Source organism: Scleropages formosus, chromosome 20 (assembly GCF_900964775.1).
Source record: "Scleropages formosus chromosome 20, fSclFor1.1, whole genome shotgun sequence".
Classification (NCBI taxonomy): Eukaryota; Metazoa; Chordata; class Actinopteri; order Osteoglossiformes; family Osteoglossidae; genus Scleropages; species Scleropages formosus.
In genome coordinates this window covers 4,005,866-4,018,742 of record NC_041825.1, presented here as the reverse complement: position 1 = coordinate 4,018,742, position 12,877 = coordinate 4,005,866, and the positions used below count along the sequence as shown (strand labels likewise).

Sequence of the window (12,877 nt, the reverse complement as noted above, 5' to 3'; positions counted from 1 at the left end):
TAAATAGAGTACAAGGATATCAGTAAAACTGTGCTCAAAAAGATTTTTTTTTTCCTTTTTTAACACAAAGAAGAGTTAAGTGATATTTTGTGGGTCAACCATTCCAGTTTGAGGACCTCTGATGAGTTTGACCCCTGCATGACCGGCAGCAAGGCTTGGAGGAGTGTTCCTGTTTGTGTGCACGCACAATAGGCCATAAGGCCCAAAGCTGGTGTCTGACAGCCAGGCATGAGGGAGCTGGTGTGGCTCATTGACCCACCTGCCGCCAGCATTGGCTTCGCACGCCCCACCCTGCCCTTCCGATTGTAATTGTTCGGCCCGCAGCAGATAGACAGATTGCTCCCGCGAGGGAGGGGGAGAGGGGCACAGATTGCTTTGACAATGAAATTCCTCAGAGGCTCCCAGAAGTGCATGTGTAATCGGCAGCCACAGAAGGACAGCATTTATTGAGCTGAAATTCTTCTGTACATTGCCAGTTTTATCATTAGGAGAACCCGGGCAATTGCCAGGGGCACCAAAACCTAATTTTTCTGCTAAAAACGAGAAATAAATGGTAATATTAGAACTAATTATTAAAAATCCTTCCTTAATAATAACACATTTACTATAAATTTATTGCCTTATACATCAGGGGAGTATTGAATGATGCATCACCACCCCATTTTTGTTAGATGTTTCGTAGGTAGCTTTTTTATTCCAACAATAGTAAATACTCTATATCTGTTCCCTTAATGAACTTCAGTCTTGAAAATGAGTTTTAGGTATGTTTTCTGTCGTTAACGTCTGAGTTTGTGTGCTGTGCGTGTCAAATGTTCACATGTGTTTTCATAAGTAATTAATTTAAGAAATAGCATTTAATTAATACAACAAAATTTTATCTCCCATTCTTCAGGTTCTGTACGTATCTATATCTGAAAAAAAAATCTATATATATACACACACACTGATTGAGGTGAGAGTTAAACATCATTAATTAAGGGCAACACTTTTTCTCTACTTTATTCCTGCCCTCCTGCCGAATGTGCTGTAAGTCCCTGTTGTTATTCATTCCCATTGTCACTATTTGGAGGTGACCTTTGTTGTCTGTCCTTTCATTTTTCGGCTTTCTCAGTTCACAGTGCCAATCTGTTCTTCCTCATCCACTGTACCTTCCCTCTCGTGCCTCCAACACGCCCCTCTTTTGTCTCTTTCTGTCTTCCTTGCTGATGCTACCATTGAATGGACACAATGGTTATTCTTTTTTCTTCCACTTATTGGTATTTCATTCCTTATTCCCCATTCCCTCCCTCTCTTGCGCCCAGCAGTGCCTATGTTAACCCCTCCCTCTCCTCAGTCCACTCCCTATATAAATGGGTGACACAAAAGGTGAACGATTAAATTCAAGGGAGGCTCACACTGGCAGGCCTAAACACACACCCCTGGCAAACAGACCAAAAATAAAGGTACTTAAAGGGTGACACAAGAGATCAAGTACAGTAGAGAGGCCAGGGCAGTTCCTACTTGGACAAATATATTCCAGAGCCTTTACTTTTACCTGCAGACATTCGTGTTCCACCTTTATTCCAGGTTCCTCTGTGTCCCTGGATCTGGGATGTCTGTGTCACTGTGGAGCGAGGAGACCAGTGAGGTCCTGCGTGGCCCCGGTGTGTGTCGGAAGCGTGTGGTGGAAGGTCTGCTGCAGTTAGAAGAGAAATACCTGCCCTCTCCTCTTTACATCACTCTCATTCAGAGAGATCCAGACACCAGGGAGGCTCTGGCAAAGTGGACGCTGGAGGTATGTGTGTTCATCACGCATGAGCTTGAACTTAGTGCTTTACACTGGTAAATCATATTTAATTTGGTTAAACAGCAAAAGTTAGACATTATTCTTGCAAAAGTATATTACATTTTATAGGATATATTTCTCTCTTTGAAACATGAACGCTATCAGCGTAAAGCTGCACGCATAAATATATGTTTATATGGTTTTGTAGTTGCTCTTTCGGTTGTGTTCAGTTTTAAATGTCCGTTGACCAAACAGTTATGCGACTCAAGAATCTCCTGTACATGGTGTAGTGTTAGGAAAACATTTTCTATTAATACATTTATAATTATGCATTCTGATTTTAATCTTTTGACAGTGACTTCTTTTGATTTATTTTATTTTTGGATGTCCAGCTGTATAAATGGCTAAAAAATAGTTGAAACTCGAAATTGCTTTGAGTAAAATGTCAGGTAAGTGAAGGGATAATGATTGTAAAAAACAAACAAAATTTAATTTTAAATTTTTGAAAATTAAACTTAGGGAAATTTCAGTAACTTTGTGGTTGCATGTCAGTCTATAGCTGCCCTGAATGTATCTGAATGACACTCTGTAGAATGACTTGACCATGATTTAATTAGTAGAAGCTGCAATATTCAGTGGAATAATATTATAGATATTTATAAATGTTTAGCACAACTTCAGTTAAATTCAGCCCTGCCGCACATCACCCCATATCACCCCTTTCAAACAAGCTGCTTCATAGACGCTTTATATAAAAACTTAATAATAATTAACATAAATGTTTAAAATAGTTAATAGAATTGTTCAAAAAGCACTGGAAGACATTCAAAGTCAATATGAAGTTAATAAGTTTCTGGGAGAAGCCAGAGGGCAATGAAAAGATTGTGAAGGAAATAATAACAAAAAACAAGTAGAAAAAAACCCAAGGGAGAGGGGAGAAAGGAGACACAGTTCATACACAAAGTATCGTGAAGAGCAACATAAGGAGGTGATATGAGCAGGAGCCAGTATTCAGCAAGTAAAGATTATACTCTATCTTGATTATACTAATTAATTTAGAATTATAAATAGGGGCTAAACCATTCAGAGACTTGCAAGTAAGCAGTACAACAACAAAATTTGTCTTACACTTCAGCGAAATCCAATTCAGGGCCCTGAAATTGACATAATGTCGTTATACTTCGCTGTTCTAGTAATCATCTTTCCTGCAACAAATTTGCAGTAACACGGCCAGAGCAGTACTGGGACCCCAAGAGTAAGGAATTACCATAGACAGACTTTCAGTGATGAATCCATGTTTCTGTATCTTCAACAGAGTGACATTACCTCAACTTTACAATATTTTTAAGATACAAAAAATATATTCCAGAAAGAGCATTCGGCAACTGTTGAAAAGTAGATTCTTATAAAAATGTCTAAATTCCTTCCTGATTGTTCACAACTTAATTTAAGCCCCTTCCAGATAATAGCAGATTGTAGTAAACTCTCACCTTATGTCCCTGAACAATAGGACTTCTGTCATTTTCAAGTTTAATGCTTTTAATTCGTAAAGTTTTTAATCTGAATAAAATATTTCCAAACAGTTATTGCACAAAAACTCACTTTCTGCACTACAACTTTAAAATCTGTTTGCATTTCTATTTATTGTGGTAGTATATGTTGTACATGTTGTCATCTGCGTCACACTGTGGTCCTGGAGAAATGCTATTTCACTCCAATGGACCTTCAAAAAATATTGTGGAAGTGATAATAAAGCTGACTTTGACTTTGACTGTGATATTTGGTTATGCTAGTTGCAGAGTCAGTTTTATCAATAAATGTATTTGTGTGTCAATATCATTATGAAATGTATCTTTATTGCTTTGATGGAAAAGTTATTGGCCTTAAAACGGAACCCTGAGGAACATATTTAATCTTAGGCATTGGCAGTCATTATACCTGTGCACATAGCAGAAATGATTTTCTAGATAAAGAGAAAAAATACTAAAAACAAGTCCATCAGGTCCGCTCTAGACTTTGGAACAGAATATTTCCCATTATATCAAAATATGCCTTCAACAACACTGTTACCTTTCAAGGTCCTTATACCACGGTTGTTCCATGGTCTCTGCAGGTGTGCCGTGAGCACAGATGTGCAGAGTCTGTGTTTCTTCTTGCTGTCTCACTGCTGGACCGCTACCTGTCCACCAGCCTGTCTCTGCCAGTCTCACCCACCTGCCTGACCGCAGCCTGCATTCTCATTGCCTCCAAACTCATAGGCAACAAAGCTGTGAGCCCAGGCTACTTGAGCAAGGCTGCAAACTCCAACTTTCTGCCGGGACACCTATTGGCAAGTTTATTGACATATTATGTGTGCATCCTGATTTCACTATGTTCAGTCACTCGTTCTGAAAATGGCATTTATTTTAGACCAGATTTCCTCTGAATGTATTGTACTGATAGTGTAGTGGTTAGAGCTGCTAACCACTAACCCAAAGGTTGCAGGTTTGAGTTTCACCTCCAGATGTTGTACCCTTCAGCAAAGTACTCGTCCTCAGTTGCTCCAGTAAAAATTACCCAGCTGTTTAAATGGGTAAATAATCGTAAGCTGTTTTGAAAAAAGCATCATATAAATGTAAATATCAGTGTGACTATGGTTCTGATGTTGCTTGCTTGTAAATGTTTATACATAACATTACACCTTTATATCATATGAAACCATATTTTACATCTGTGAATTTGCTCAATGCCATGAAGACATTGTTTATAGTTCTTTACTTTTCTCTTCTAGGATATGGAGAGTATTGTCCTCGCAACGCTCAGATGGGATGTTGCCACTGTAACCGCCAGTGACTTCCTTCCCCATTTCTTGTCAGCACTGTCGGAAAATGAGGATGGACAAAGGACGGGACACACAGAAGGATTCTTGTCAAGCGTTCGTAGCCTTAGCGACACACTGGTTGCCCTGTGTGTCTGCGATGCACATTTACTAGGAACACCTCCATCACTGGTTGCAGCTGCAGCGCTGAGCTCTGCATGCAGAGCCCTGGGAAACAAGGCTCCTGAGATGGACACCATCACCACCTTATTGGCTGGACTCTGTCAAACAGAGAAGGTGAGCTCCTGGAAAAGAATTAAAGGTGTGATTCTTATATACAAGTTTATCTATAGAAGGGAAAATATACATAGGACAAGGACATAGATATAGGAAATACATTTATTTATGACATTTAATCTCCCAGTAGTCACTTTTTTCTATGTCCAGTCAGATATTACATTTACATTTATTCATTTAGCAGACGCTTTTGTCCAAAGCGACGTACATCTCAGCAAAAGTACAATTTATGCATTACATTAAGAGAAGGAGACACGGCTGCAGACGTGAAAGTTCACTGATCATTAATCGGTCCAGATTTTCATTCATTCGAACTGCTACATCCCATCCAGGTATGTGACATGTAGTCCAGCACGACAGGCTGAGGCTGTTTGAGTGTTGCGCCAAGTGGATGTGTGAGAGTGACTGTGAGATGCACTGCATTGTGGGAACCGTGCGCCCATGCTCTCAGCTGCAGTTCAGCGCTCTGTGGTCTGGCTTGCTTATCCACCTGTTTGTGTTGGCATCCTCTTTTGCACCATTGACACATGGGGTTTGGAACGAATTGTAACTAACAAATAAACAAGTAATTTCATTGGAATATGTAATTTCATCATCAAGAGTTCCAGTGTTCAGTTGTTTTTCAGGAATGAATACAGACTAATTAACAAGAGATAGGTGTTTGACCACTTCTACAATAACATGTGTTTCTGTTATGCAATTTGGACATAATGGAATAATTAGCGGAGGGATGCAATTTACACAATGGGAACTTTTGGCAGTGCGATTTGGGAATAACACAATACTACAGACGGTCCCTGACGGTCCAACTTACGATTTTTCGACTTTACGATGGTGCGATAGCGATATGAATTCAGTAGAAATCGTACTTCAAATTTTGACTTTTGATCTTTTTCCCGGGGGTTGTGGTGGGACGTTGGGTTCAGTCAGTGCCTACTGTGTGGCGAGTCTGGGGCTCAAGCCCCACTTGGGGTACCCTGCAACAGGCTGGCATCCCATCCTGGGTTTGTTCCCTCCCTCCTCAGCCCTGCACCCTGTGTTGCTAGGTACAGCTCAAGACAAGCAGTCTGGACAGATTTTTTCCCGGGCAAGCGATATGCAGTACAATACTCTCTCCTGATGCTGGGTAGCTGGGCAGCAATCTGCATTTCCCAGTCTGCTATGCCGTCGCTCGTGTATACAATCAATACTCTACAGTGTTCTGTGTTGCCAACATTTTTTTGGATATCCCCCCATATCTACGTTGTGTTTTTTGCATCTATCATATCTACAAAACACCCATCTGTGTCTCTTGCTACTGGTGAGAAGAAGAGGAAGGCAACTACTGTTGAGGAGAAACTCAAGGTAATTGCCCAGCATGAAGGCAGCAAGACCCTAATGGCCAACGCACATAAACTTGGACTTTGGCAATCAATGATCTTGACCATCTTAAAGGATGAGAAGCAATGATATTAGGGAGTTTAGTAGGTGTATTAAAAGCATTTTCGACTTACGATGGGTTTATCAGAACGTAACTCCATCATAAATCGGGGACTGTCTGTATTTCAAAAATCAGGCTCACACATCGTACTTTTGTATTAAACAGGGTTAGCCAAACAGATAAATCTGTAAAGAAACATTCTGGTGGTTAAACGGCTCTTAGAGATTATAATGGAAGGGCAATAATGCTGGAACAGAAGTTGGGTGTCAAAGAGCACGTTGAAAGACACAAAACAGCAAAATGAGATAAACTGCTTATTCTCTCAGTATATTCCTGTGCTTTATCATTGGTAGTGGATTATGTTTTTTGTAGGTTCTCCGCTATCTAATTATTTAATTTTGGGTGTGCTATGAGTTTTTCCATGTGGTGATTATTGTACTTTTTATTTTTCAGTCCAACCCAGTTTTTCTCACAGAAATTATTATTTTTATGAAACAAATTAGCATCACATGATTTTTTTTTTAGGAACGTGCCCAGAGCTCAGATGAGGCCTGGACCGTTTCATATTGTGAGGTCCCCTCATTGTTTGGGAAGAAGGGAAAAATATTTTAATGTAAAGAATGGAATGTAATTGCTTTCTTCGTAGAATGTATGACATAATTTCATTTAAAGCTTTAGCTTTAACACTCTGGCTCAACTAGTTTATATATTATAGTATAAAGCACCCTTGGCTAAGGCTTGCCCCCCCCCCATGTGCTGAGGCCTGGGCCAAATGGCCCTGTAGCCCCCCTTTCATAGGGCCTGCATAGTGTTAGCAGCTATTAGTGTAAAATATTGTTAAAGCAGTAAATATTTTATTAGCCTATTTCATACACATATTGTAGTTTGTGTGTATTACATTCACTCCAGACATTTAAAAAATTCTTACAGCTTGACATTTTCAGGTTAAGATTTTGTTCACTACTGAAATAAGTATTTAAATGTTTAGTAAAATGCAAAATGCAAACACGAAACAAAAGCTCCAGCTTTACCCACTATATCACCGCGTGTGTATAGTACATACTATCCGTTCATATACGCATACATTAAACACACATATCCACACACAAGAAAGCCAAGTATTACATTTAGCTTGTGCTGGGCAGAGTGATTACCGTGTTACTCCTGTGTTACACCGGTGCTACTCCTGTCTGTCCTCTCCAGGTTGTGGTGCAATACTACTCTGAGCTGATAGACAGCATCTCCACAGAGCGTCTAAGGAGCAGGGAGAAGCAGGTGTGGGATCTGGACGGAGACAAACAAGACGAAGAAGTGAAGGATGACAGAGCTGGCACACCGACAGACCTGCGGGAGATCCAGTTTTAGAGGCTCTTGAAAATAATTCATGTCTTGCTATTTACATTTCAGTGCAAACCAGTCAGAGATCAAGATCTAGAACAAATCAATAGTTTCTCCATTTATTGATTGGTTGACGCATGTGGATAGAAACTTTGATTATCGTACTGTTACATTGCTTTTCTAATTTGTTTAGGCTGGTGGATTTTTGAAGTTTAAACTCTTTGTGTCAGCATAATTTATGATGTTATTCGATTATATCAGTTGTGTATTAATTATTTATTTTTATTTATTGTTTTGTACCTGTGCTATGTCATTTATTTATTTATTTATTTATTTATTTATTGACCATTCATTGTGTGGAGCTATTCATGTTAAATGTTCTTAAATATATTTTTTCAAAGTAAATTGTAAAATTTCAAAATAAGACACTTTGTAAAGCTTTAGGCTGTCTGTGACCTTTAAATAATTGGGACCAGGCATAGGTTCAAATCCAGCTCAGTCTGTGTGCAGTTTGCATGCTGTCCTTGTCTTTTGGCTCTGGTTTCCTCCCACAGTCCAGAGATGTGTGTTTCCACCTGAATCGGTGGCTCCAAATTGCCTGTAGTCTTTAACTGTGTCAGCAAATGAATGTGTGTCTGACTGCCCTGCAGTGGCCTGGTGTCCCATCTAGAATTTACCCTGTTTTACATCCTATCCTTCTGGGACAGGCTCTGAACCAGCGCAACTCTCCAAGGGACAAGAAGTCAGCGATGATGCATGAATGAATAAATAAATACAGTCTTCAAAGAGCATAAATATTACATTTAGCAATCCTGATGAATCTGCAGTAAACACAACTCCTTTACTGTCCAAAGGTTTAAAAGTTTAAAATACTGCTGAACAAAATGACTGTAAGTAAATTTTACTACCATAAATAAATTAAGAGTGAGTCACCAAGCTCACTAAAGCCCTCCTTTACACAGTTTTTTTTTTTCAATTTTATATTAAACTCTTAATCATAAAAATAAAACAAAATTTTAAAAAAAATACAAATCACAAAACAAATGATGGGAACAAAAACACTGACTAAAGAAAAAAAGCTTGACATAAATAGACAACTCAGTGGTCTTCAAAGCTTTAAAGTTGTATTTTCTGTGTATTTTCACTTTGTCAAAAAGCATCTGCTAAATAAATGTAAATGTAAAGTTAGTGGAGCTCAGGATAGTACTGGCTCCATAGCGAAACACAACAAACGCAAGTTTTTGCCATAAAATTTATTTTACACTCAGACATTTTGCAGGTAAAAGAAGGAGATAGTATTCCTTATCTCTCTCGCTGTCGATGTTGTGCATCCCTGAACAACCTCAGCGTGCTGCTCTTGGTTTCATTTCGTCACTCATGTTTTTCTGATCCTGACCCCTGATGCATTCTCTTTATTGGCGCGAATGTCAGCTCTCATTAAACCGGTTCCTCCCCTCATTAACTCTGCTCAGCCGATGCCGCGTTCGGCGATCAGAAGCCCGTGTGTTTATAGTGTCATATTCCAAAGTCCTCAATTTTTCCTGCCACTGTGCTGCCCTTCTGTGGTAGGATTAAGAGAGCTGGTAGTGTAGTAGTTAGTGCTACTGCCTTTGGCTCTGAAGGTTACAGGTTCAATCCCCAGCTATAGTACCTGTAAGCAAGGTACTTATAATGAAATTGCTCTAGCAGATTTACCCAGCTGCTTAAATTAATAAATAAGGGTTATCTTACCAGTGTAAGTTGATTTGGAGAAATATATCAATTAAATAAATAAAGTAATCACACATGCATTTTCAGAACCGCTTGTCCCATACGGGGTCACGGGGAACCGGAGCCTACCCGGTAACACAGGGCGTAAGGCCAGAGGGGGAGGGAACACACCCAGGACGGGACGCCAGTCCATCACAAGGCACCCCAAGCGGGACTCGAACCCCAGACCCACCGGAAAGCAGGACCGTGGTCCAACCCACTGCGCCACCGCACCCCCCAAATCCTGATAACCTTCCTAGAATTTTTTTTTTAAAGGAAGTTGGAGCACACAGCCAAGAATATGCCATTTTGAAGCGTCCCACTGACCGAGCTTTAAAAAAGCAAAATTAAAAATAATAAAACCAGACCTACAGGTATCTCAGCTTCGGTAGATTCCAGAAGGCATCCTTATGGATCACAGCCAGATGTCTGGATAAAGTAATCACACACACACACACACATTTTCAGAACCGCTTGTCCCACACGGGGTCACGGGGAACCGGAGCCTACCCGGTAACGCAGGGCGCAAGGCCGGAGGGGGAGGGGACACACCCAGGACGGGACGCCAGTCCATCGCAAGGCACCCCAAGCGGGACTCGAACCCCAGACCCACCAGAGAGCAGGACTGTGATCCAACCCACTGCGCCACCGCACCCCCCTGATAAAGTAATCAATCAAAGTTAAATTTATCATAAAGAAAACTTTATATAACAGTGGCTAGTGTAGTGGTTAGAGCTGTAGCCTTTGGACCCAAAAGTTGCAGGTTTGATCCCTACCTCTCGCTGTAGTATCCCTGTGCAAGGTAATTACTCTAAAATTACCCAGTTGTATAAATGGATAAATAACTGTAGGTAGACTAACATTGTAAGTTGCTTTAAAGAAAAGCCTTGGGTAAATGATCATGCTAATGCTCTCCTTTTTCTTAGGAGATGGGTTCGGTGACCTACAGCCTGCTGTGTCTGCGCATTTCAATGACCCGTTGACCACGGTAAAACACCTGTTGGAAGTGCAACCCTCTTAGGAGGAGGCACCGAAACCGAACGTGGTAACGACTTTAAAAGGCCTCTTCTCTTCCCTTCTAACCACAAATTGAGTGGGTTTGTAAAATCATCTGCTCCTGAAATACAGGTGAAAATGTCTTATTACTGATTACAGTACTAAAGGTCCTAATAAGTGAATTCATTTCTCTTTTTGCCTAAAGTTCAAAATTCTGTGCTTTATTGTTCGTTTCCCCCATATTCCTCCTTTGCTCTAATTGCCGGACCTGTCCACCTCAATTAGGACACAGGTGTGTGTGTCTGACAGGTATCTCCAAGAGGTCACCGAGGTGCTAGAAAGAGATTCTCTGTTCAGGGGAAAGCTATGAAACACCCACCTTGAAGACATAAAGGTGATTGCCCTCCCAAAAACTAGCAATAATTATTTTTAAAGTAAAATAAAAAGTCCATGGTGGAGTGTGCAGTTTCTTTAACAAGAAACTAATGAAAATGGAATAAGTAAAATGTGATGCACTTCACTTTATAACAGTTTTTACCCACCCAAAGCCATGAATGAAAGGGGCCCAACTGGCAAACTCCAGTGAGGTGGAAGAGGAGGAACATGAAGATGACAGATTGGTTCTTGTTACCTTAAGCTTGCTGGTTCATGGCCCACCCTGTGGAAAGGTAACTCTTAGATGGTGCAACACAATGGATGGCATGTTGACACAGCAAGTGATGCTGCTGTCTCACAGTGCCTGGGTGGTGTGAAAGAACATGTGTCTGTGTGGAGTTTGCATGTTCTCCCCGTGTCTGTCTGGGTTTCCTCCGGGTGCTCTGGTTTCCTACCACAGTTCAAAGACATGGTGTTCAGCTTCACCCATAGTGTGTGAGTGACAGAAAAAGTGTGCTCCACTGATGTATGGATGAGTGACCTAGTGTAAGTAGTGTATCTAGCAGTATAAGTCACCGCGGTGAATAAGGTGTGTGGGCTGATAACACTACATAAGAGTTCATTGGAAGTCACTTTGGACAAAAGTGTCTGATATATGTAAAAATACCCAATTAGTATGATTTAAATGGGTAAAATGCTGAAAATGATCAAATTTATTAAAAGATTACTGCTGTATGAAATGATTTCCTTTGCCTCAGAACTCCTGAATCCTTCTCAGCATTCAAGAAGGGTTTTTCAGTAAATCTTTTGAGTCTGTTAAATGTGAATATTATGTCATGGAGTTTATGAAGTGAGACTGAATAAAGGAAAGTCAAAGAACAAAATCACTGTCTATGTTTTACATTTACTTGTGTTTTTCTTTTTTACAGGAAAAAACATGTAATTGGGGTTGCTGTGAATGAGCTTCAAGAAACGTGGTAGGAAAATGATGTTGCAGCCCTCCAGGAGTTCAACGTCAAAATCTCCACAAATTCCATGGTGTGTTCCAGTTTATCTTCATTTAAATTTCTCCCAACTTACAATAAAATGAGTGAAAACATGGCAATACTCTCTATATTCTAAGTGATGGAAGTAAGAAGACTGAACTTTCTGAGTCCTCCTTTCTTGAGCTGCATTGCTTCCCCCTTGCAGCCTTTCTAAGTACTACACTGCTACACAAATGGTCCTGAAAACACACTCCGGTATCTCACACTTGCAGAACATCAGCAGTATTTTTAATTTATTTGTGCTAAAGCCTACTTAATTTTTTTTAAATCATATTTTTATCAACGGAACAGTTTCCATGTCCCTCCTTTGGGCCGGAGAAGGTTCACGACCCATAGAACGAGAAGGATGACGAGGTGGAGATGCAGGAAGAGCTGCTGAGGATGACAGAAAACTTTCTAAAGAATTGTTAGTCAGTCACTTTTTTAAAATTTAAATTTGTTCATTTCGCTGATGCTTTTCTCCAAAGCAATTTACAGCGTTAAGCTACAATTATTCACCAGTTTACACAGCTGGGTAATTTTACTTGAGCAATTTTAGGGTAAGTACACTGTTCAAGGGTGCTGCAACTAGAAGGGGGATTCAAACCTGCAACCTTTGGGTCTAAAAGCAGCAAGTCCAACCAATGCACCACCCCTGAACTTTTATGACATCTCAACCCCCTTCTGCTCGCTCCCTTTCCTAAGGGTGGACGCTGGATTGTTTGCTTTAACATTTCCGCCCAGTTCACAATAACGATTATGCTACTTGAGGGACTGTTGGTGTCTTTTACCAGGCTCTCTTTGAGAAGTCCATAGACTGTCTTCCCAGAGGCCAAATGCTCTGAAACAGACTCCGAAGGCATGCCAGTAATGTGATGAGTCATTTGTAATGTGGATAATTATAGATTTTGTTTCACAGCCTCCCTGCCTTTATCATCCTATACCTCACACACTCTCTGCCCCAGCTCACAAGTGTCTCCTTTTTCCCACTGTTACACTGTGCCATCTCTCAGCCCTCCGAGCCCCTCATTTCTGCGAGTCACAGTGCATTAGTTGTTCCCACTCTTGTTTTCCTCGGAAAAAAAGACGCATAAAATATGTGAAGATCTGATTCC

At 40.4% G+C, this 12,877-nt stretch overlaps 1 protein-coding gene across 1 annotated transcript; it reads left to right on the top strand.

Moving 5' to 3' along the window:
• The first annotated feature begins 228 nt into the window (after window positions 1-228).
• ccndx (cyclin Dx) lies at window positions 229-7,644 on the top strand. The gene is made up of 5 exons (XM_018734919.2): window positions 229-305; window positions 1,567-1,774; window positions 3,879-4,094; window positions 4,536-4,859; window positions 7,483-7,644. Exons 1-5 carry the CDS (start codon window positions 229-231, stop codon window positions 7,642-7,644), a joined length of 987 nt encoding a protein of 328 aa, XP_018590435.2.
• Window positions 7,645-12,877: the final 5,233 nt, after the last annotated feature.